This window comes from Sorex araneus, chromosome X (assembly GCF_027595985.1).
Source record: "Sorex araneus isolate mSorAra2 chromosome X, mSorAra2.pri, whole genome shotgun sequence".
Classification (NCBI taxonomy): Eukaryota; Metazoa; Chordata; class Mammalia; order Eulipotyphla; family Soricidae; genus Sorex; species Sorex araneus.
The window spans coordinates 324,505,399-324,528,947 of record NC_073313.1 but is presented as its reverse complement, the minus strand read 5'-3'; the positions used below and the strand labels follow the sequence as shown (position 1 = coordinate 324,528,947).

The 23,549-nt window shown below is 38.4% G+C and overlaps 1 protein-coding gene across 4 annotated transcripts in view; it reads left to right on the top strand.

The window, feature by feature from the left end:
* Window positions 1-23,549, top strand: part of USP34 (ubiquitin specific peptidase 34) — a 248,212-nt gene that overhangs the window by 69,368 nt on the left and 155,295 nt on the right. For all 4 annotated transcript variants that reach the window (XM_055121529.1, XM_055121528.1, XM_055121531.1 and 1 more), the window contains 8 exons: window positions 2,683-2,808; window positions 2,974-3,103; window positions 4,125-4,160; window positions 4,490-4,620; window positions 4,921-5,537; window positions 9,050-9,264; window positions 14,279-14,394; window positions 14,489-14,616. In XM_055121529.1, coding sequence (XP_054977504.1) covers window positions 2,683-2,808; window positions 2,974-3,103; window positions 4,125-4,160; window positions 4,490-4,620; window positions 4,921-5,537; window positions 9,050-9,264; window positions 14,279-14,394; window positions 14,489-14,616 — 1,499 coding nt within the window. The remainder of the gene's footprint in view (window positions 1-2,682; window positions 2,809-2,973; window positions 3,104-4,124; window positions 4,161-4,489; window positions 4,621-4,920; window positions 5,538-9,049; window positions 9,265-14,278; window positions 14,395-14,488; window positions 14,617-23,549) is intronic.

The window sequence follows — 23,549 nt, the reverse complement described above, 5'->3', positions numbered from 1 at the left end:
CCGACCCGGGTTCAATTCCCAGCATCCCATATGGTCCCCTGAGCACTGCCAGGAGTAATTCCTGAGTACAGAGCCAGGAGTAATCCCTGTGCATCTCCAGGTGTGACCCAGAAAGAAAAAAAAAAGTACTCTTGAGTCAGTTATTGTCAGGATAGTTGTACAGAAATGGATTCATGGCACTTTATACTTTATTTTCCCTGATGTCCTTTCCTCTCTCCCACCCTTACTTTTAATTACTTGTGAAGAAGACAGGTCTAAATCTGCTTTACACTGCAACATGACTGGAAATTCATGCTTTGCAGTCTTAGTATCTTCCTCTGTACTTTTAAAAAATTTGCTTTATATGTTTTTTTATGTTTATATAAGTTGTGCATCTCTAAAAGAGGGTAAAATTTTCTTTGTGTTTTACCTAATTTAGTTAGATGATTTTTTGATTTTTAAATTTTAGGAGTATTTTGGTTGTTTCTGGAGGATGTGGTTTCAGGAATTGAATCTCTCTTTTGCCTTTTGTATCACACCTGGCTATGCACAGGGGTTACTCCTGGCAGTGCTCGGGGGCCCATAGGGGATGCTGAGAATCAAACCCGGGTCTGCAAGGCAAACACTCTTTCTGCTGTGCTATTGCTCCATCCCCAAATCATTATTGTTTTTAAGGAGATAAATTGGAATACCCAGAGTAAATTTCACTTAACAGGAGTTACTCCAATGTTATTTTTCTATTTTGCCTATATTTTAGTCTTTATTCCTGAAAAATATGTAAATCTTTTATACAAGAAAAGGGTGCAATCTCATGTAAATTTTCTTTTTGAGAGGTTACTTACCCAGTGGTGCTCAGGGATCACTCTTGGCAGGGCTTGCGACTATGTGGTGCTGATGGGGAAGGAACCTGAGTCAGATTCTTGGAAGGCAAGTGCCCTAACTGCTGTATAACTGACTGTTCAGCCCTCATGTTTTTTTGTTTTTGTTTTTTAAAAACACTGAAAATATATACATTACTCAGCTTTTTACTTTCAAAAAACTCATCGGAAATGATAGGCCTGGCTATGTTTGTCGCCATGTTCTGATTTAGTGGTTGGTAGCTTTATGGCTATAAAGGACATGTCTTTTACATGGTGTTATAGTCTATAATTGTCTTTGTTTCATGTACCTTTCCTCATTTACACAATTGCTTTTAGAATAAGGAGTTAGTCTGTATCTTTGAATTATTATGTCAGCTGTTATTATAAAGGAGCTTCTACTGTATAGTAAAATAAACATGTTACATAAATAATTCATAAGATTTAATCCGTGAAATATTATAGACTTAACTTTTTTCTTCAATTGAAATATTTCATTGCCTATTTAAAAATTTATGGTTGATTTTTGTATTGATATGTACCTAAATTTAGTTGGAACCTTCTTAGTAACTTTACTTCAGAAACTGTTGTGGGGAACCAGAGATATAGTACAGGGCTTAAACAGTTGTCTTCCGTGGTGCTGATCCTGGTTTTTTCCTTGGCATTTTATTTATTTGTTTTTTTTGGGGGTCATACCCGGCAATGTTCAGGGATTACTCCTGGCTCTGCACTCAGGAATCACTCCGTACAGTGCTGGGGGACCATATGGGATGCCAGAGATCAAACCAGGGTGGCTGCATGCAAGTCAAATGCCCTACCCACTGTACTTGTTGCTCTGGCCCCTTCATTGGCATTTTATGTGTTGGTCTCTTTTCATATTTTTATTTTTTATTTATTTTTTTTCTTTTTGGGTTACACCCAGCGATGCACAGGGGTTAACTTCTGGCTCTGCACTCAGGAATAACTCCTGGTGGTGCCTGGGGGCCATTTGGGATGCTGGGTATCGAACCAAGGTCCACCGCATGCAAGGCAAATGCCCTACCTGCTGTGCTATCACTCCAGCTCCCTTGTTGGTCTCTTGAGCATCATCAGCATGATCCCTGAGTACACAACCTTGAGTGATTACTAAGTACAGAGCCAGCAGTAAATCCTGAATGCACTGCCAGGTGTGTGGCTCAAAGACTAAACCAAAGCCAAAGTCTCAAGGACTTCATTCTTTTTCTTTTTTATTTGTGGGGTAGAGGGGAAGGAAGGTACACACCCATTTTATGTTCAGGGTTCACATCTGGCAGTACTCAGAAGATCATTGAGGTTCTAGAATTCAAACCGTGGTTGCAGCAGTAGCCGAATACTAGGCAGGCACCTTAGCCTTTGTGCTCTTTGACTGCTTACGAATCAAAATTTGGAGTTTGCTTGGTAAAAGATTAAATTTTGCTTAAGTGAATATTTTTCACAATTTTGTGCACTATTACATTTAATAATTGACATTTTACCAGCATAGTAAGTATTAGTATTTGCACTTTTTTTGGTTTTGTTTTTGGGCCACATCTAACAGTGCTTGCAACTGTTCTTAGGTGGGTACTTGGGCAAACATTGGTGCCAGGGATCAAACTTCCTACATGTATAACATAAATTCTGGTCCATTAAGCTAGCTCTCTGGTACCTCTGACTACTTTTTGAATTTAGCGGTTAGGGTGCAGTGGGTGCTTAGACCAGACCCTCTGCTGCTTCAGACTTTATTTCTTGGCTCTGGTGCTGAGGGGGGTTATTCCTGGAGATGCTTGGGAGTATCATATTGCAAGAAAAGCCCCTTAACCCTTGTATAATCTTTATCTTTGTTTTTTAGTTGAAACATTGTAGTCGGTATATACATGACTTATTTCCTTCACTCATAAAGAATTTGGATCCTGTGCCACTTCGACATCTCCTTAATTTGGTCTCAGCTCTTGAGCCAAGTGTTCATACTGAACAGGTATATTCATTCATTATTTCATGATAGTGGGAGTTCTATAAATTCTAAGTGAAACAAATTATGATTCTGTTACTGTGTAGCTTATTACTGTTCTCACTTCAGTAGGCAGTTGGTTTTGATGTTATGTAAAACTTCTAATTTCAATCTCTAATTTTTTTTTTTAAGACACTGTACTTGGCTTCAATGTTAATCAAAGCATTATGGAATAATGCACTAGCAGCTAAGGCTCAACTATCAAAACAGAGTTCTTTTGCATCATTATTAAATACTAATCTTCCTATCGGAAATAAGAAAGGTTAGTAAAATACAAATGTATTTTGAAGTTGTTCAAAGTTCATAACTCAGATTTGATGTATATCTGTTTTTTCCATTTAATTTTAAAATATATTTGAAAGGGCTGGAGCGATAGCACAGTGGGTAGGGCGTTTGCCTTGCACGCGGCCGACCCGGGTTCGATTCCCAGCATCCCATATGGTCCCCTGAGCACCGCCAGGGGTTATTCCTGAGTGCAGAACCAGGAGTAAACCCTGTGCATCGCCAGGTGTGACCCAAAAAGCAAAAAAAAAAAAATATATATATATATATATATATATATATATATATATTTGAGAAATGGGAATTAGCGTGTTTGTGAAAAGGTTAATAGACTGGGATTAACTAATGTTTTTGTTTATTCATAAAATTATAAATAAAGTTTTAATAGGTTTGGAATATTTTCTTAGTGTGTTTTCTTTGATAAGATCCTGTTTATACAAATTGTGTAGATATTAGAACACAACATAGTTCTTTAAGAAGAAATTTTGGAAACAGAATTTAATGATTTTAATAGTGTTTTATGCTTCAAAGATTTTTTGTTCAACTTCCTTATGTGTGATTTTATATGTGTAGCTTTTCTGGGATACCTAAAGCTGTATCAACTTTAGTTTTTTTTGGTTTGTTTTGATTTTTCTTCTTGGGTCACACCCGGCAGTGCACAGGGGTTACTCCTGGCCCTGCACTCAGTAATTAACTCCTGACGGTGCTTGGGGGACCATACAGGATGCTGAGAATTGAACCCGAATCAGCTATGTGCAAGGCAAACGCCCTATCTGCTGTGCTCCTCAACTTTAATTTTTGTCTGCTGAAGTTACATACTACTCTTACCTTAGACTTTTCTATTCAGACACATGTAACTACTGTAGGTGATGGGCTCTCATGTATTTCAGGTTTACTTATCTGTATCTTGTTAGTATGTGATAAGAACTTTAGGTAATACTGTCCCAAAGAAGGCTCAGTCACTTAGAATGTTTTCCTCCTGTTTTTTCCTTTTCCTTCAGAGGAAGAAGAGCTCAGAAGAGCAGCCCCATCACCTTGTAAGTTGAGTGTTTTAGAAATGCAAGGCAAGATGACTTGTGGGTTTGCTGATCTTCTAGAGTTATTTGGATTTTTAATAACATATTATCAGTCATAAAGTTCATTTTGGGAAGATGTAAATGCTTAGCTAATTATCCTGTTTTGGTTTAAAATGTTAGTCTTAACTTTTAATTGAAAAATTGTATTGTATTTGGAAATGACAAATCTTAACATTTCTGGATTGGTTTTGGCTGCTTAAAGCTTCAGTAACTCAAGGAATCATGATTATGTCATTCTTTTAGTATATGTTAATATAAATTAGAAATAAACAAAAATCTGTTTATATTAGGGTCACCTGTAGCTAGTCCTCAGAGCAGTGATAACAGTGACACCCATCAAAGTGGAGGCAGTGACATTGAAATGGACGATCAGCTTATTAATAGAACCAAGCATGTGCAACAGCGACTTTCAGACACAGAGGTATGAGAAGTTTCACCCAACCTTTACATTAAAGCAATTCTTTGATTTTTGATGCTCCTTATTTATCTTTGAACTTATTTATCTTTTGATGCTCCTTATTTGAACTGGAAATGTTGATGTGTTCCATATTTAGGCTTCTTTTAATGTAATGGTCTTGAGGTCTTCTTGAGTTATTTTCAGTATTGTATAAGTTGAGACTGGCAGCTTTTATGAAAAATTACGGAATTTTAATGTTATTTAATTTATTCTTGATATAGCTTAAGTATTTTTATTTTAAAAAAAATCTGTTTTTAAATGCAGGAATCTATGCAGGGAAGTTCTGATGAAACTGCTAACAGTGGTGAAGATGGAAGCAGTGGTCCTGGTAGCAGTAGTGGCCACAGTGATGGATCTAGTAATGAGGTGAATTCTAGCCATGCCAGCCAGTCAGCTGGGAGCCCTGGCAGTGAGGTACAGTCAGAAGATATTGCAGATATTGAAGCCCTCAAAGAAGAAGATGAAGATGATGATCATGGTCATAATCCTCCTAAAAGCAGTTGTGGTACAGATCTCCGGAACAGAAAATTGGAAAGTCAAGGAGCCATTTGCTTAGGTGATTCTCAAGGTCCATCAGAAAGAAGTGCTACAACCAATGGAACAGGAAAGGACCTGGTTTTTAACACTGAATCATTGCCATCAGTAGATAATCGAATACGAATGCTAGATGCCTGTTCACACTCTGAAGATCAAGAACATGATATTTCAGGAGAAATGAATGCTGCTCATATAGCACAAGCATCTCAGGAATCTTGTATTACACGTACTGGGGACTTTCTTGGGGAAACTATTGGGAATGAATTATTTAATTGTCGACAGTTTATTGGTCCACAGCACCACCACCACCACCACCACCACCACCACCATCATCACCATGATGGGTAAGTCTAATTGAAAAAGGAGATTGTAGATCTTCCTGTAGGGAAATAATTATAGCTTCTTTTTCTCATCAGTTGTGTTTCTTAGGAATATAAACTATAAATTCATACCACAGTAGGTAAGCTTTTAATTTTCTCGTGGATACCTTTGAAACAAGATGAGAAATGGCTTAGGTTTTTTTGTTCATTTGTTTGCTTTTGTTTTCACATATTTGGGCTACACCTGATGGTACTTTGGGGCAGTTCATGGCTCTGTACTCAGTGATGACACCTCTTGCTGGGCTTAGTGGCACCATATATAGTGATAGAGATTTGAACCAGTATTTTGGCCACAGCAGCTGTATGCACAGCAAGTGCCTTAATTCTGTACTACCCCTCCAGCCCTGACATTCTTTTATAGGCAGTTAAGCCAAAAGTATTTCCACATTAAAATATTTATTTTGGAGGGGGTGATCTTCCAATCAGTGATTGGGGCCCAAAGGGTATAACTAGATATACTAGGCTATGTGGACTGAACAGTTAAATGCTTAGACCCTGGTGATGCAGTGTAACTCTGACTATCACTGCTGGGGACTACTAGGGACACACCTAAAAAGTAGTGCCAGATACCAAACTCAGGCCTTTTGCATTCCAGTCATGTGCTTCTGCCTTTTGAACTGTCTACATGGCCCTTTTCTTTCTCTTATTTTGGAGGGGGTGAGGGACCATGTGTGCAGTAATTTTGTGTTATTTTATATACAGCATATCTCATCATTAGGACCACATAGTAGCTAATAGGCATCGTTTTGGACAGCACAAATCTAGGTTTTCAAGTCCCTGTAATTAGCCTAACAGTATATACCAAATAGTTTGTGGGAATAATCATTAAAATATCATAAGAACTGAAGAAATAGTACAGAAGCTAAGGCACTTGTGAAGAGGAGCTAGTTCAGATTAATTCACATGCAGAGTTAATATCTCATCTTCAGCACCATTTGAATCCCCAGTACTATTAGTCTATGATCTCCTTAGTACCGCTGAATATGAACCCCTCTCTCCCTCCAAAAAAGGTGTGATCACAAAAAGAAAATGTTTACTTTTATTGTGATACCCTAATTTCGAATACTAATATGGATGAAACTTGAATTATCAGAGAAGTGTTTATGCTCACAGTGGTTTTGTCACTAGTTAGGATGTTTCATGAGGTACTTAATTTTAATTTTAATTTTTTTCCCCCATTAAAATAAAATCTTTTAAAATTTTTTGGTCACACTTGGTGGTTGGTTCCTCCTGGCTCTGCATGCAGTTAGGGATCACTCCTGGCAGTGCTCATAGGACCATGTGGGTTTCTGGGGATTGAACTGAGATCAGCCTGTACAGGCAAGCACCCTACCTGCTGTGCTATCTCTCCAGCCCTGGCACTTAATTTTTCTTTTCCTTGGTGTATGCTCCTTCATAAAATGAGAACAGTATTATTTGTCATATAATTTTTTTTTTATTTCATGGGCTAAGATGTGATAAAACATAAGAACTCACTAATTGAAAGCTGTTATTAATTTCATTACAAGTACTAATATTTAGTTGACGGTGAAATAGGAATATATGGTTTAGTTTGATTAGCTCTTTTAGAATTAATATGCCAGGTAGAATTCAGTAAGATTATTTGGGATAATTACGTATCATATACTGGTTTATTTATCTTTCTATTCATATCGCTAACATAAATTTAAGCTGATTTTTAGAATTTGGTAATACTGACTTTTTTATCTTGATTGCTTCATTGTGTGAATTCTCATATGTGTGAATCTGCATTGTAGATTATTACAATTTATAGGATACTGCTAGCTTATAGGGATAAGGGCTATAGAAGCTACTAATTAGAACGTCAGTGGGGCTGGAGTACAGTGTATAGTACAGTAGATAAGGTACTTGTCTTGCTTGCGACTGACATAGATTTTATACCCAGCACCCAAGAAGGATTCCCTGAGCATGTCAAAAGTGATCCTGAGTTGTAGAACTAGGAGTCAGCACTGAGCACAGTCAGGTGTGGTCAAAAGCCAAGTGGAGCAAAACAAAACAAAAAAATGTCAAAAAAGTAATCTTTTTTTCTTCTTTTTTTGCTTGAGAATTTTTTTTTCTCCTTTGTATTTTGGGGGTAAGCCTGATGGTGCTCAGGAACTGCTTCTGGCTCAGTGTTTGGGTGATCATTCTTGGCACTTTTCAGGGGACCATGTGGTGCCAAGGATTAGACCTGGGTCTCCAACTTAAGTGCTCCGGTCCTTTGAATTCTCTCTATCCCCTTGTCTGAGAAATTTTTTGCAACTACAGAGTTGTGTGTGTGTGTGTGTGTGTGTGTGTGTGTGTGTGTGTGTGTGTGTGTAAAATGTATGTGGAAATAAATTAGGTATAAGAATAAACATGTACTGATATTCACAAATTTGTTATAAAATGTTTTTTAAGTTACATATTCGGTATATATAGTCCTTAGGGGAGAACAACCCACGGTTTAAAAGCTAGGTTTACTTTTTTATTTTTATTGAGGTACTGTAATTTACAAAGTTATTCATAGCTCCCACCTTTACAATTAGTCAAGACCAAATTCCATATGTATGGTTTACCCGACCTCAGATCTCAACCTCATCACACATCACTCCCGCCTGGGCTCTGGGGCCATATGGAGTGCCAGGGACTGAACCCGGATCAACCACATTGCGAGGCAAACGCTGTAACCGCTGTCCTATCACTCTGGCTCCTAGGTTTACTAATTTAATGCATCTAGTACAGCATATTTTAGACATGAGTACTTAATAGATATTTTACTGAATTAACAGTAATAAAATTAATTTAGCCATATTTAGATTGTAGTTTTAAAATATTTTTTCCTGTTAATTGTGCATTTGTATGAATAAAATGTACTCAAACTTTATGGTTTTAGTACATTTGCTGATAATTCACCTAGAATCACTTCTCTAGTTTTTGTGAGGTGTGTTGATAGCCATATGGTATGTATATTGTAAATTTAATAAAATGTTCTGACATTTGAGACTTTATTTCTTCATTTATTATTTTGGTTTTTGCCCCAGCCTCCAGTGCTCTGGGATCATTCTTGGTGGGCTCAGGGGACCATATGGGATGCTGGGAATAAAACCTAGGTTGATCTCAAGCAAGGCAAGGACCTTCTTAACGATACTGTCGCTCCAACCCCCATTTGGGAATTTTTAAAGCTGTCAGTATTCATAGTTTGAAATTGACTTTTTTAGTATGAGGGAATGTTTTGAGAGTTTTAAAAATAACTCATAAAGTTAAATTCATATTGGGCTGGAGTGGCAACCTAGTGGGGAGGGTGTTTGCCTTGCATGTGGCTGACCTGGGTCAATTCCTGGCATCTCATAAGGTCCCCATAGCACAGCCAGGAGTAATCCCTGAGTGCAGAGCCAGGAGTAACCTCTGAGCATCACTGGATATGACCCAAAAAACTCTCCTTCTCCAAAGAAAATTTTTTTCTGATAATGATGTGCTGTTTTTCTTTGTTACAGGCATATGGTTGATGATATGCTAAGTGCAGATGATGTCAGTTGTAGTAGCTCCCAGGTCAGTGCAAAATCAGAAAAAAATATGGCTGATTTTGATGGTGAAGAGTCTGGGTGTGAAGAGGAGCTAGTTCAGATTAATTCACATGCAGAACTAACATCTCATCTCCAGCAACATCTTCCCAATTTAGCATCTATTTATCATGAACATCTTAGTCAAGGTAAGGCTCCTTTGTAACTAAAGTATATTACTTTCTTCAAAACAGGAGTAATTTATATTATATTGTAAAATGGACTCAAGTTCATGTTATACTGTAGTATTTATGACGAATAACTTTGTGTTACTTTTGTTCCTAGGGAATAAAGAAGAATATAAAGACTGCAGTTTCATTAAGAAATATTTAGCTAGGAAGGGAATTGTAATACTATATATTATTGGGGGCTGGAGCGATAGCACAGCGGGTAGGGCGTTTGCCTTGCACGAGGCCGACCCGGGTTCGATCCCCGGCATCCCATATGGTCCCCCAAGCACCGCCAGGGGTAATTCCTGAGTGCAAAGCCAGGCGTAACCCCTGAGCATTGCTGGGTGTGACCCAAAAAGCAAAAAAATAAAAAAAAAATACTATATATTATTATAATATGACATAGTATTTTAAGTAGAGTGATTTTAGCATGTCATAGAAAATATTTTCTGAAATAAATTTAAGAAGTATACAAAATATATATGGGTAGATTTTATACTTTAGAAAAATATATTTTTGGTTTTGGGGACACACCCTGTGGTTCTTAGAGTTTACTCCTGGCTCTGTCTGAGCTCAGTAGTCACTCTTGGCAGGCCTCAGGACCATTGTGGTGCCAGGGATCAAACTTGGTCAGATGTGTGCAAGACAAACACCCTACCCACAAACTATTGATCTGGTCCCGAGAAAATGTGTTCAGCACAGCGGGTAGTGTGTTTGCCTTTCGCACGGCTGACTCGGGTTCGATTCCTCCGTCCCTCTCGGAGAGCCTGGCAAGCTACTGAGAGTATCTCACTCGCATGGCAGAGCCTGGCAAGCTACCTGTGGCATATTTGATATGCCAAAAACAGTAACAACAAGTCTCACAATGGAGATATTACTGGTGCCCGCTCAAGGAAATCAATGAGCAATAGGATAACAGTGATACAGTGATACATTTATTTTATAAAATATAAATTTCTGTTTAGTTTATGTATTTTTTACATAAACTAAATTATATTTTTGTGAGATACAGTTTATAAAATACAATCTCTGGCCCTAGTAATCGAATTTTTATCTTTTTTCATGTTTGAGAAATGAATAGATTAAGTTCATCAGATTAAATTTGATACCACATTTACTGTTTTTATCGCTTGATCTCATCTTTTATTTAGTAATGCACATTTTAATTAGAAAGACTTTAGCATATTACAGGAAATATTTTATAAAGTAAATTTAAGAAATATATGAAAATATATGGATGTTATTATATAGTTAGAAATTGAGCAAAACTCTTACCAGGGAGGGGTTGATGGTTTGGGCCACAGTGTTCAGGGATTATATTTTGACTATCTTACCAGTGCTTTTTGTCCCTAATACCTTTATCGCATTTTCTCAACTTTTCCTCCTTCTTTTAAATTAAGTTTTATTTTCTTATATTTGTTTTTGGTCACACCCATTGGTGTTCAGGTCTTACTTATAGCTCTTGTGCTCAAGGAACACTCCTGGTGGCACACATGGGACTATAAATAATGCTTGGGATTGAACCAGAGTTGGACATTTGTAAGTAAATTGACTTATGCCCTGAACTGTATCTCTCGCCCTGGGTGAAGTTATTAACTTTATTAATGCACTTCAAATCTACTTTCTATTATTAATGTGTGTAATACTGTAACACACTTTGAACACAGATAATTCTCTGGTAGAAGATTTATTTGAGGGACCTGAAAGATTGTACAGCGGGTAAAGTACTTGGTTGTGTTTGACGTGGGTTTGATCCTGGCATTCTCCCCCCAAACCTGCCAGGCATGGTCGCTGAGTGCTCCCAGGTATGGCCCAGCTCCTTTCCCACAAAAATTTTGCTTAAGCACTTAATAAAAATAAAGATGCAGAAATGGTTGTAAGTATATATTTCATGTTAAATCACAACACTACTACACATCTAATTGAATGGATAAAACAGGACTGATAGCATTTAATAATGCTGAAGTTGTAGAATAGCTAGAATATTGCTACTGGGAGTGCAAAATACTACAGCCCTGATATTGTAGAACTATTTTATCCGTTTCTTATACTACCATTATGAACTTAGATCCATGATCCTACTCACTTGCCCAAAAAAATTGAAAATAGATACGTATAAAAAAACTCATGCATAAACGCATCATTGCTTCATTTTTAAGGATTCTCAACTGGTATTAGTAGATAAATCCACATAACAGAATACTAAATCAGCAAAGGAATGCATGACTGATGAATGCATCACTATAGATAATTATGAAGAAACATCTTTCTTAGAAAGTGAAGCTTGGCATTTGAAGCTAGAGGAGTACTTTGTATATATACTTCTGGAATAATCAAAAGTAGTTTATAATGGATGAAATACTTAATAGATTGTGTTGGGATTTAATTTCAGAGGATCACAAGGGAACTTTGGGGATGATACAATTGTCTTTTGATTGTGTATTTACATTATTTATAAGTACAGTTAATTTTGGTCATTAAATGTCAGTACAAATACACAAATTCAAAAAGCTAAATTATGGAGAGGGAGAGAGGTATCTAATAAAGGTCTTGATTCAGAATATGAAAGTACTTTTACAACTCAGTAATACATCTTAGTTTTAAAATGCTGAACATTTTATTCCACCAGAGAATGTACATGTGTGAGTAATTAGCACATGATAAGATATGAATTAGTTATTTGGAAACTACTCACTTATGAGAATGGCTGAGATTAAAAGTAATGACCATACCAATATATTGGGAAAGCTACAGAGATAAGAGTAGTTAAATTCTTCTTTTGTTTTCTTTTGGGCCCACAATAAGCAGTACTCAGGGCTTATTCCTGGTTCTGTGCTCACTCACTCTTGACAGTGCTGGGAGATTCATATGACATGCCAGGGATTGAACTCAGGTTAGCCTCATGCAAGCCAGGTGCCCTACCTCCTGTACGGTTTGTCAGCCCTACTAGACACTCTTAATTTCCCTCTAGAGAGAATGTAAAACCGGATAGCCACTTTGGAAAACAGTTTAGTGGTACTAATATTTAATGTACATTACATTATGAACCAAAAATTCTATTCTTAAGTACCCAGGAGGAAGGAAAACAGGACCATAAATAGAACTGCTAAATGTATTTATTACAGCATTTTTCATATTAGCCAAAAAGGAAATTCTTGGGGCCAGAGAATAGTACTATTGGTAGGGTGTTTACTTTGCATGCAGCCAACCCGAGTTTGATCCCTTGTCTTCCATATAGTCATAAGGTCCACTGAGTACTGCCAGGAAAAATTCCTGACTGCAGAGCCAGGAATAACCCGAGCACTGCTGGGTGTGACCCCAACCCCCCAGTCCCCCAAAAAATGAAAGGAAAACTCTCAACTCTTCTAGCATCTACTATGAATATATAAACAATATTTCTAGATAAGAGTATTAATTTATAATTATAGGGAATAATGCACTTTGGGTATATAATACCCAACAATTTTACAAAGTGATCAAAGCCATGTGTATATAGTGTATATATTATTATGCTACTTGGTTTCATTTAAAAGAAATTTGTAGAAAAAGTGAGCATGAAAACATATAAGACTTGGAAATTGAAATAAACGATGTTATAATTAGGTATGAGGGAATGTTTTAAAGTGGTGAAAGTTTCTTTTTTTTTTAAATTTTATTGAATCACCGTGAGATAGTTACAAGCTTTCATGTTCGGGTTCCAGTTACAGAATCCAGTCAAACTACCAGTGTACAATTCCCCACCACCAATATCCCTGGTATACCCTCCCCTTTCCTGCCCCTCCCCCTGTCTCGATGGCAGATAATATTCCCCATACTCTCTCTCTGCTTTTAGGCATTATGACTTGTGTCACATAGACTTAGAGGTCATCATGTTTGACCATTATCTACTTTCGGCACACATCTCCCCTCCCGACTGATTCCTCCAGGCATCATTTTCTTAGTGATCCCTTTTCTGTTCCATCTGCCTTCTCCCATCTGCTCATGAAGCAGGCTTCCAGCTATGGGGCAATCCTCCTGGCCCTTTTATCTACTGTCCTTGGGTGTTAGCCTTATGTGATGTTATTCTATAGTCCACAAATGAGTGCAGTCCTTCTATGTCTGTCCCTCTCTTTCTGACTCATTTCACTTAGCATGGTACTCTGAAAGAATTCTTAAATTGTTGTAACTGTTATACCATCTATTTTTTTTATTTTTATTTTTTTAGTTAGTCACTGTGAAGGTACAGTTACAGATTTACACATTTTTATGCTTGTGTTTCCCTTATACAGTGTTTGTGAGCCCATCCCTCCACCAGTGTCCATTCTCCACCACCAATGATCCCAGTATCCCTCCCACCCACCCCCACCCCACCCTGCTTCTGTGGCAGGGCATTCCATTTTGTTCTCTCTCTCCTTTTGGGTGTTGTGGTTTGCAATAGGGGTATGGAGTGTCCATCGTGTTCAGTCTCTAGTCTACTTTCAGCATGTGTTACACCATCTATTTAATAAAACCATCATATGTACAATTCAGTAGGTAAATTCATTATATGCATAAAACGTGAACACATTGATTATTTAGTAGAAATAGTGAAGAGACTGTAAAAAGAGCTTTTCTTATTACATTAGTCTTACCAATCAGATTCATTTTTTTTTTTTTAACTTTTTGGGTCACACCTAGCGATGCACAGGGGTTACTCCTGGCTCTGCACTCAGGAATTACTCCTGGCAGTGCTCAGGGGACCACATGGGATGTTGGCAATCAAACCTGGGTCTGCTGCATGCAAGGCAAATGCCCTACCTGCTGTGCTATTGCTCTAGCCCCCACCAATCAGATTCTAAACAATACTATTTTTTACCAACTATAAAAGCAACTATTGTGCTGGTCTTGTTTTATTTTTATTTTGTTATGTAAGGAACTGTTATTATACTTGGGATTTGTTAATTGAATATTGTTACTGACTTAACAGTTTCAGGCAGAAGCGTCTCTTTATAGTCTGTTAATTTTGCCTCTTTAGGACCTGCAGTTCATAAACACCAGTTTAATAGTAATGCTGTGACAGACATTAATTTGGATAATGTTTGCAAAAAAGGAAACACTTTGCTGTGGGATATAGTCCAAGATGATGATGCAGTAAGTTGTTTAATAAGATCTAAAAACCTTCAAAATTATGGAAAATGTAATAAGGATAAACTAATACTTACGGTTACCTGTATTTGTTTTGTAGGTTAACCTTTCTGAAGGATTAATAAATGAAGCAGAGAAACTTCTCTGTTCCTTAGTATGTTGGTTTACTGATAGACAGATTAGAATGAGATTTATTGAAGGTTGCCTTGAAAATTTAGGAAACAATAGGTAAGTAGTAATTAAAATTTGTTTTTATTGAATAAGGTTTGTCTTTCGTATTTTTCATTTTTCTTTTGGGGGCAGTGGGACACACCTGGTGATGCTCAGGAGTTACTCCTGTTTCATGCAGTTAGTAATCACTACTGGCTGTAATTGGGAAACCATATAGGATCCAGAGATCAAACCCAGGTTGGCTGTATGCAAGGCAATCTGAAACGGTTTTTTATGTTCTTATGTTTGTGGTGGATTCATAGCATTTAATGGACCATTTCTGATTAACTAACTGATTTTTCAGTAATTGTGATAGAAACTTTAAATAGTGGTTTTATTCTTCCATGTGGATCTTTTTTGTTTTTGGGTGGGTGGGGGGCTACTCCTGGCTCTGTACGCAGGGATCACTCCTGGCAGGGCTTGGGGAATATGGGATAACAGGGATTCAACCTGGGTTGGCGCATGCATGCATGGCCGATGGCCTACCCGCAGTACTATCACCTCACGCCCCAGGAGGTGAACCCAGGTCTGTCTTGTGCAAGGCGAGCATCCTTCCCACTGAAGCATCATTCCAGCTCGAATTGTTAGTGTTTTATCTTGTTTAGATATATGTGCCCCTCCCCCCGTCCTTATAAGACTTAAAAAACTTTATTTGTTCCATTGGTAAATTATCAGGTTTCCCTTGCTTTTATGACTTTTTCCTTTTCTGATGACTTTGAGGTCTAAAATGAGTATTTTGTTTTTATATATATATATATTTTTCTTTTTTGGGTCACACCTGGCGATGCACAGGGGTTACTCCTGGCTCATGCACTCAGGAATCCACTCCTGGCAGTGCTCAGGGGACCATATGGGATGCTGGGAATCGAACCCGGGTATATTTATTTTCTTAGGAGGTGTGGGTTTGGGCCTCATGCAACTGTATTCAGTGCTTATCCTGACTGGTCAGGGATCATTCTTTTTTTTTTTTTTTAATTTTATTTTATTAAATCACCGCGTGGAAGATTACAATGCTTTCGTGCTTAGGTCTCAGTTATACAATGCAGAAACAACCATCCCTTCACCAGTGCCCATATACCACCACCAAAAAAAAAAAAAAACCCCACACAGTACACCTCCCATCCCGCCCCCCCACCCCCTTGTAATTGATAAGTTTCATTTTACATTCTGTTTACTTTGGTTACATTCAATATTTCAACACAAACCTCACTATTGTTGTTAGGAGTACCCCACTAGATTCAGACCTACTGTGAAGACAAAACTGCGGCCGCGCGGTTTTGAATTTCTGTACTTTAACAAGAAGTCCAGGGAGATTTCTTCCAGATATTAGATAATTGCAGGCTTGAAAACCCAATCTGTGGTCGTCTTAATATGGCGGCCACCGCGCCCTTCATCCCCGGAGAGAAAGGGGCGAGAGAGAGAGAAATACCTTTCCCCTCCTGGGCGGGCATGGGGCCAAGGCTTCGTTCTCAGGCTGGAGACATTCTGCGAGGGGTTGCCCACGCCGAAAGAGGTTTTGCTGGGTCTGGATTCACGCTTGTGCAGCTGCGGAGAGGCCGCACATGCGTGCGGCCCCCGGGATCACATCTCGGCGGTCTCAGGGATCATTCTTGATGGTGCATGAGGGACCACTTTTGGTGCCCAGCATTCAAGTCAAGTCTTGTTAGTCATTAATTGCATTAATAATCTTGGAGCACATTTATTTATCACATATTTAACTAAAAGAAGTGATTTTTAAATAAATGTTTGTAATATTTGTGGAGGCTTCTCAAGTAATGTGCAGGAGTTCTGGGTTTTCGATTCCTAGGAGACCATTTGGTATGCCAGGAATCAAATTAGGTATCCTACTTTTGATTATTTAAAGGGCTATACTTTGAATGTCCGAAATAATCTAGCCGTACCTTCTGTACTAGCTCTGTACTAACTCTCTCTGATTCCCATTTACTATTTTCTTATCATTTGCCCAAAATAGCATGTTTTTTGATCATGGGAATTTTTCATGTAATTAACTAATTTTAGCTTCCTAAAATTTTCAGTATTTAAATTTTGTCCCAATTTCTAATTTGACATGGTTTTAAAAATCTGTTACTATTCTTTGTTCTTTTATATTTATATGCTAATTTCTTTTGTATAGTAATTGTTTTCGAACAGAAATGTGGACTCATTGCTTCTTAGTATCAAGATCTGAAAAAATTAAAGTGTTCAGTAAAACAACAGTAAACATTTTAAAATACATTTATTTTTAAAAATTCCATTTCCTTAAAAAATTTATTTTTTAAAAAGTTTCCTCATTTCCTTTTTCTTTATTATTACTGCAGTGATCTGGGCTTACACACCTGTCATCCTCGTGCAGATTTCTTGCTGATTCAGTGGGGGGTATAGATGGCTCTGTCACATATCAGGTTGCAATGCTTCAACACTAGGCCAAGGTGCTCATTAAAGTATGCACTCTGTTTTATTGCAGTTCTTGTATATTTGCTCTCCAAATATACAGTTGAGGAACGCAAGTTATGATTGTATTGCTTACCAGAAGTTGTTTCGTGCTCACCAAACCTATCAACCTGATAGGTTTGTAGAATATTGTCATAAAATAAGGACATGAGGCAAATAATAACTTCCATAATAAAAAGTCCATTACTTTTCAGGATCAATGTGCTATTAGCAAGGATGTATGAGAAAAGATTTCTCCTAGAATTGGGATGCAATCTCCTTTTTTTGTTTGCTTCCAGGCCACATGGGGTGTTTGCTTCCAGGCCACATGGGGTGGTGCTAAGGGCTCACCTTTGATAGTAGACATTCCCTGAATTGATTGAAACTGAATTTTCTTTTTTTTTACAATCAAATGTTGCATCTCACACACGCAGCAAATGCACTCTACAATTGAGCCACATCCCTTGCCTTGATTTAAAACTGTTCTAGAGCTTGTCCAGTGTGTGTGTGTGTGTGTGTGTGTGTGTGTGTGTGTGTGTGTGTGTGTGTATGTTTATGTACAGAAAACTGTTTTTAGTAATCACATATTAGGATCTTGTTTTTGTGTAACTGAGAAATCCTTCCCAAGGGCTGGAAGCAATAGTACAGGGTAAGGTGCTTGCCTAACATGAGACTGCCCCAGGTTCCATCTTTGCCACCCCAGATGGTCTCCTTGAGCTCCCCAGCATTGATTCCTGAACACAGACGTCTGAGTAAGTCCTGAGCACTACTCAGTGCCTAAAAAATCCAAACCAAGAAAAAAAAACATTATACTATCCTTTTTTTTTGGGGGGGGGGGTTTGGTCACATGAGTTGGCTAAGTGCAAAGCAAGCGCCTTACCTGCTGTAGTATCTCTCCAGCCCCAGCAGTGGGTGTGATCACCAGCATAGAATGCCCACTGCTAGGGGTAGAGCTTATAAGAAAAATAAAAAATTTAAAATATAAAACAGTGAGATACATGAGTGTAAGAGTTAGGATGCATGCCTTGCATGCAAAGGACCTGGGTTCAATCCCTAGTACCACATGGCCTCTTGAACATTACTGGGTTTAGCCTACGATAGAGGTCCCAAGCATCATAGGTGTGGTCGCCCTGATGATCTCCACACTACAGGGCCTGAGCAGCACCATATCCTAGGATCCAAGCACTGAACCAAATAGTTTTAACTACTGATGTATACAGATCTAATCTAGTAAGATTACATTTAAACATAATTCATAAATTCTCTTCAAAAGTGAGAATTTCAACAACAAAACATAATCCTAAGAATTTAGGATAAACAGGATCAGTAATCCAAAGTAGTAAGACACTAATTCTAGGGGTCAGAGTAATAGTATAGAGGATAGGGCATTTGCCTTGTATGCGGCCCAGATTCAATCCCTAATATCTCATATGGTTCCTCAAGCACCACCAGGAGCAATTCCTGACCGCAGAGTCAGAAGCCCCTAGTTTATATCTTTTGTATCTAACAAAACCTCTGCTAATATTCCTGGTTTTGTTTTTGTTTGTTTTGGGGGGACAACCCTGCAGAGCTTAGGATGTACTCTTAACACAGTGCTCAGGAAGCTGCATGTGGTGCCAGTGGTTGAACTGGGAGTAGCCACATGCAAGACATCACCTAATAAGCTGTACTTTCTTCTCTAGTCCCCTCCTGCTAATGGTTTTGAAACTGACAAAGAATTTCAGATAAAAAGAACCTAAAATTTAGGTACTTTAAGTATTTATTAAGTATTCTATTTATTATTTTATTTTTTAATTAAGTATTTTATTTAAGTATTTTAAGTGTTTTTAAGTATTTTAACCTTAAAATATTTATGAGACTGCCTTTCGTTAGTAACAAACTATCTTTCAATTAATATGTAGTCATCTGGGCTGAAAAGATAGTACAGGGATGAGGTACTTGCTTTTGGCCAACCCTGTTTAGTTCCCTGGCACCACATATGGTTACCCTAACACCTCCAGAAGTAACCCAGAACACTCTCAGGTATGGCCCAAACCTACCCCACCACTACCAAAAGATAAGTACGTTTTAACCTCTCTTAAGTTCTACATTTTAAAATTAGGTAACTCTATGGCATTTCTGAATTCAAATACTGTGACACACTGGTGTTTGCCTGCAGTAGTGCAGACTTCAAAGAGGAAACCTGTTAGAAACATAATCAGACGTTTTCTTCCATGTTAATATATTTATACTTAGTTTTGAACTAAGGGCTGGATCGACAGCACAGCGGTTAAGGCTTTTGCCTTGCAACTGGTTGACCCAGGTTCAATTTCTCCATCCCTCTCCAAAAACCCGGCAAGCCACCGAGAGTATCTCGCCTGCATGGTAGAGCCTAGCAAGCTACCTGTGGCATATTCGATATGCCAAAAACAGTAACAAGAAGTCTCGCAACGGAGACGTTACTGGTGCCCCCTCTAGCAAATTGATGAGCAAAGGGATGACAGTGATACAGTGACAATGAAAATTCATTCTTCAGAGGTTAATTTTTTTTTTAAGTACGGCTATTGTGTAACTTGTTGGAAAAATACTAAAATTTAAACAGTTTTAAAGATAAGAATTTCAATGTACCCCCCCCCCCTCCCATTTTTTTTTTTCCTTTTTGGCTTTTGTGATCACACCCTGCAGTGCTCAGGTCTGCACACTTAGGAATTATGCCTGCTGGTGTTTGGGGAACAACATGGGATGCTGGGGATCAAATCTGGGTTTGCCGCGTCCAAGGCAAGAACCCTGCCTTCTATACTAATGCCCAGGCCCCTCTTTTCAAAATTTTAAACATTTTTCCTTTGAGCCACACCCTGTGGTCTTCTGGGACTATTCCTGGTTATATGTTTAAGAGTGACCACTTATAGGACTCAGGGACCATATTTGATGCCTGTTTTCAAACTGGCATTGGTCACATGTAAGGCAAGTATCTTAAACCTTGTAATATCTCTTTTATCCCTTAAAGATTGGTTTTTGCGTTCTTCGCCACACAAGATGGTACTCAGGGCTTATTCCTGACTCTGCTAAGGGGTTTCTCCTGTCGTGGCTGTGGGGGTGCCATATGTGGTGCCAAGGATCAAACCCAGTGCATGCAAGGCAAGCACCTTTTCTGCTATACTACCACTGTGGCTCTTAACTGTAATTTTTTATGTTTATTACAACACTTTGCTTTACAAAACTAAGTTTCAGGCATACTATGTTCCAGTTCAGCCACCTGTGTGACTTTCCCTCCATCAATGTCCAATCATTTTTCCCCCACCCTGCCTCTGTAGCAAGTACATTATAAATTTATTTCATAATGCTTGTTTGAAGAAAACTTAAAGGAATGGAAAACGCAATTATCAGAAAATTAATCACTATACATTTTATTTTTATTTCTATATGATTTTAACCTATACAAATAAAATTACTGCAACATAATGCCTACTCTTACTGCATAGATAAGTCTTCAATTCTAGTATCTAAAAAATACTGCATTAACTTTAATTTTGTACTTGATCTCATTATGGCAGCTATTATGTCTTACTGGTCATTAATAAAACTTAAAAATTCTTCATTGATATACTTGAGAATTTACATTTAGTAGGTAACTGTAAAATTTATTAAGAGTGAAGAAAATTTAGAAAATTTAAAGGGAAATCTAAACATACCTGTATAAATATAAAGTGTCACATCCTAAGAAAGGGAATATTGAAGACTGGAAAGACATAGAGCGTTCATTATATCTGAGAAGTTAAGTCATTATTGAAAATGTATGAAGTTCTTTACAAGGTAGGATTAGATACACCTTCTTTAATCTATAGAGGGTAACCATAAGCAAATGAGTGAGTGTCATACTCAATTGGTGAGAAGTTTGTTCTGTCCTTAGAAGAAGCTCCTTTAATACTTGTTATAAAACTGGTTTCAAGGCTATGAATTTTCTAAACTGTTGATAGTCCCTGAAGCTTTGTGTAAATTCTTCAAATAAGAATACTTTAGCTAGATAGAGTATTCTTTGTGATCTGTTCATTTCATTGAAGTTTTTGTATTCTAATCTTCTGTAGTCTAATCTCCATTCTAATCTTCTGATTTATAGAGTCTTATTTGCTATAAATCTTATGGGTTTCTTTTTCTATGCAAGTTTATTTATTAAATCTTACGGGTTTCCTTTTTATGTAAGTTTCTTTATTGATCTCGATGCTTTCGATATTCTGTCTCTGTCTTTGGAATTTGTTATTTTGAGTATGATGTCTTGGAGTTTTCCTAACTGGGCCTTTTTTTGCTGGGGCCCTTTGGGCTCCTTAGATCTTGGTTCCTGTAATCCTCAAAACTAGGAAATCCCCTCTCCCAAATGATTTTTTTCCTTAAATGTATTTTAATTTATTTTTTAGAATTTGCAATATTTAAACAACATGTATTGTTAAATCCTTTATATTGAACGTGTGGAGGAGAGTGGCCTTGAACATGGCTGTGGCTGGGGTCCAGAGATCTTCAATTGTCGAGGCTTGATTGGGGCAGGGAGGGAAATGCAGCATCATACTCAATGTGACAAATTCCAACATCCAGAGACTATAAAACCAAGCTCACAGAAGAGAGCGACACAGAGTCTCTTGCCCCTGCTCTTGGCTGTCTTCACAGGCGCCCCTCCCCTCTGAGGAGACGGGATGCATTTCCCTCCCTGTCCCGAGCAGAGCCTTGACAGTTGAAGATCTCCAGAACCTAGCCACAGCCCTGCTCAGGGCCACTCTCCACATGTTCACATGAGCCTCATGCATGAAGGAACCAGCAGAGGAACCCAAGTGTGCGGGATTCGGGGCTGAGATCTTCAAGTCTGCTCAGATCCCCCATTTTCCAGTAGCTAGGCAGTCACACCTAGAAACCGCCCAGGCGCCATGTAATAATCCCATCAAGGGCCAACATCCAGACACTATAAAACCAAGCTCCCAGAAGACATCTAATAGACTAGTTCTCCCTCTTGGAAAACCTGACAAGCTATCGAGAGTCTATTCTCTGCACGGGAGAGCCTGGCAAGCTCTCTGTGGCAAATTCATTTCCCACATACAGTAAAAGATTTATACATACCTCTTGGAGAGCCTGGCAAGCTACCGAGAATATCCTGCCCACACGGTAGAGCCTGGCAAGCTACCCATGGCGTATCCGATATGCCAAAAACAGTAATGATGGGATACATGGGGAATCTTGCGATGGGGGAGGCAGAACCGACCCTGCCTCCTGCCCAAATGAGACCCCGAGCGGTCGCCCATGTACAGCTCCTCCGCTCCTGAACAGCTATGATCCTAGCGCCACAGAAACCAGTCTTGGAATGCAGCGGCTGCTGGCAGAAATACCTCTGGACTTAATACCAGAATTCCAAATCCGGGCGACTGTGGAACATCTTACGCTCTTTGTTACCAACAATAGAAAACATACAATCTAATGATGCCATTCCAACAGGTCTGACTGTTGAGGGGAAAAACTCCAAATAATGATAGTGAGTTTCCTGTCATTGAATGTAATCAAAGTAAGGAAAGAGTAAAGTGAAAATCATCTGCCACACAGGCAGAGGGGGAGTGGGAGGGGCGGTATGCTGGGGTTATTGGTGGTGGAACATGTGCACTGGTGAAGGGATGGGTGTTTGAGCATAATATGACTGAGACTCGATACTAAAAGCCCTGTAACTATTCTCACGGTGACTCAATTAAAAAATAAAAATAAAAAAACAGTAATGATGGGTCTCATTCCCTTGACCCTGAGTCTCCAATCGTTGGGAAAGACGAGTAAGGAGAGGATGCTAAAATCTCAGAGCTGAGTGTTATTAGAGACATTACTGGTGTGTGCTGGAGTAAATTGACTAACAATGGGATGACAGTAATATAGTGATACAATATTATTGAATCATTGTAAGAAAAAGTTACAAAGTTATTCATGATTGCAGTTCAGTTATACAGTGTTCCACCACCAATGAACAATGTCCCCAGTTTATCTCCCACTATCCTCTCACCCCAGCCTACTTCTATGGCAGGCACTTTTCTTCTCCGTGTCTCTTTCTCTCTGTCTCTCTTCCCCACCCCTCTCCCAATCCTTCTCTTCTTCCCTCTCTCCCTTTCTCCCCTTTGGGGCATTATGGTTTGCAATAAAAGTACTGAAAAGTTACGTTATCACCTTTCAGTACTCCGTTCTTTTCCCAGCTATCATTTTCATAGAGATCTCTTCTCTGTCTTAAGAGCTACTACCACCCATCACACACACACCCTTGTGGCAGACCAACCATGGACAGACCTCTTGGCCCTCATTTCTATTGTCCTTAGGTATTAGTCTCATAATGTTTTATCTCACAAATGAGTGAAATCGTTTTATGTCTGTAGCTTTCCCTCTGACTCATTCCACTTAGTATGATATTCTCCATGTCTGTGTATTTATAAGTAAATTTCATGACTTTATTTTTTCCTGGTGGTTGCATAGTATTTCATTGTGTTGATGTACTATAGTTTCTTTATCCAGTCATCTGGTTGTTTTTTTTT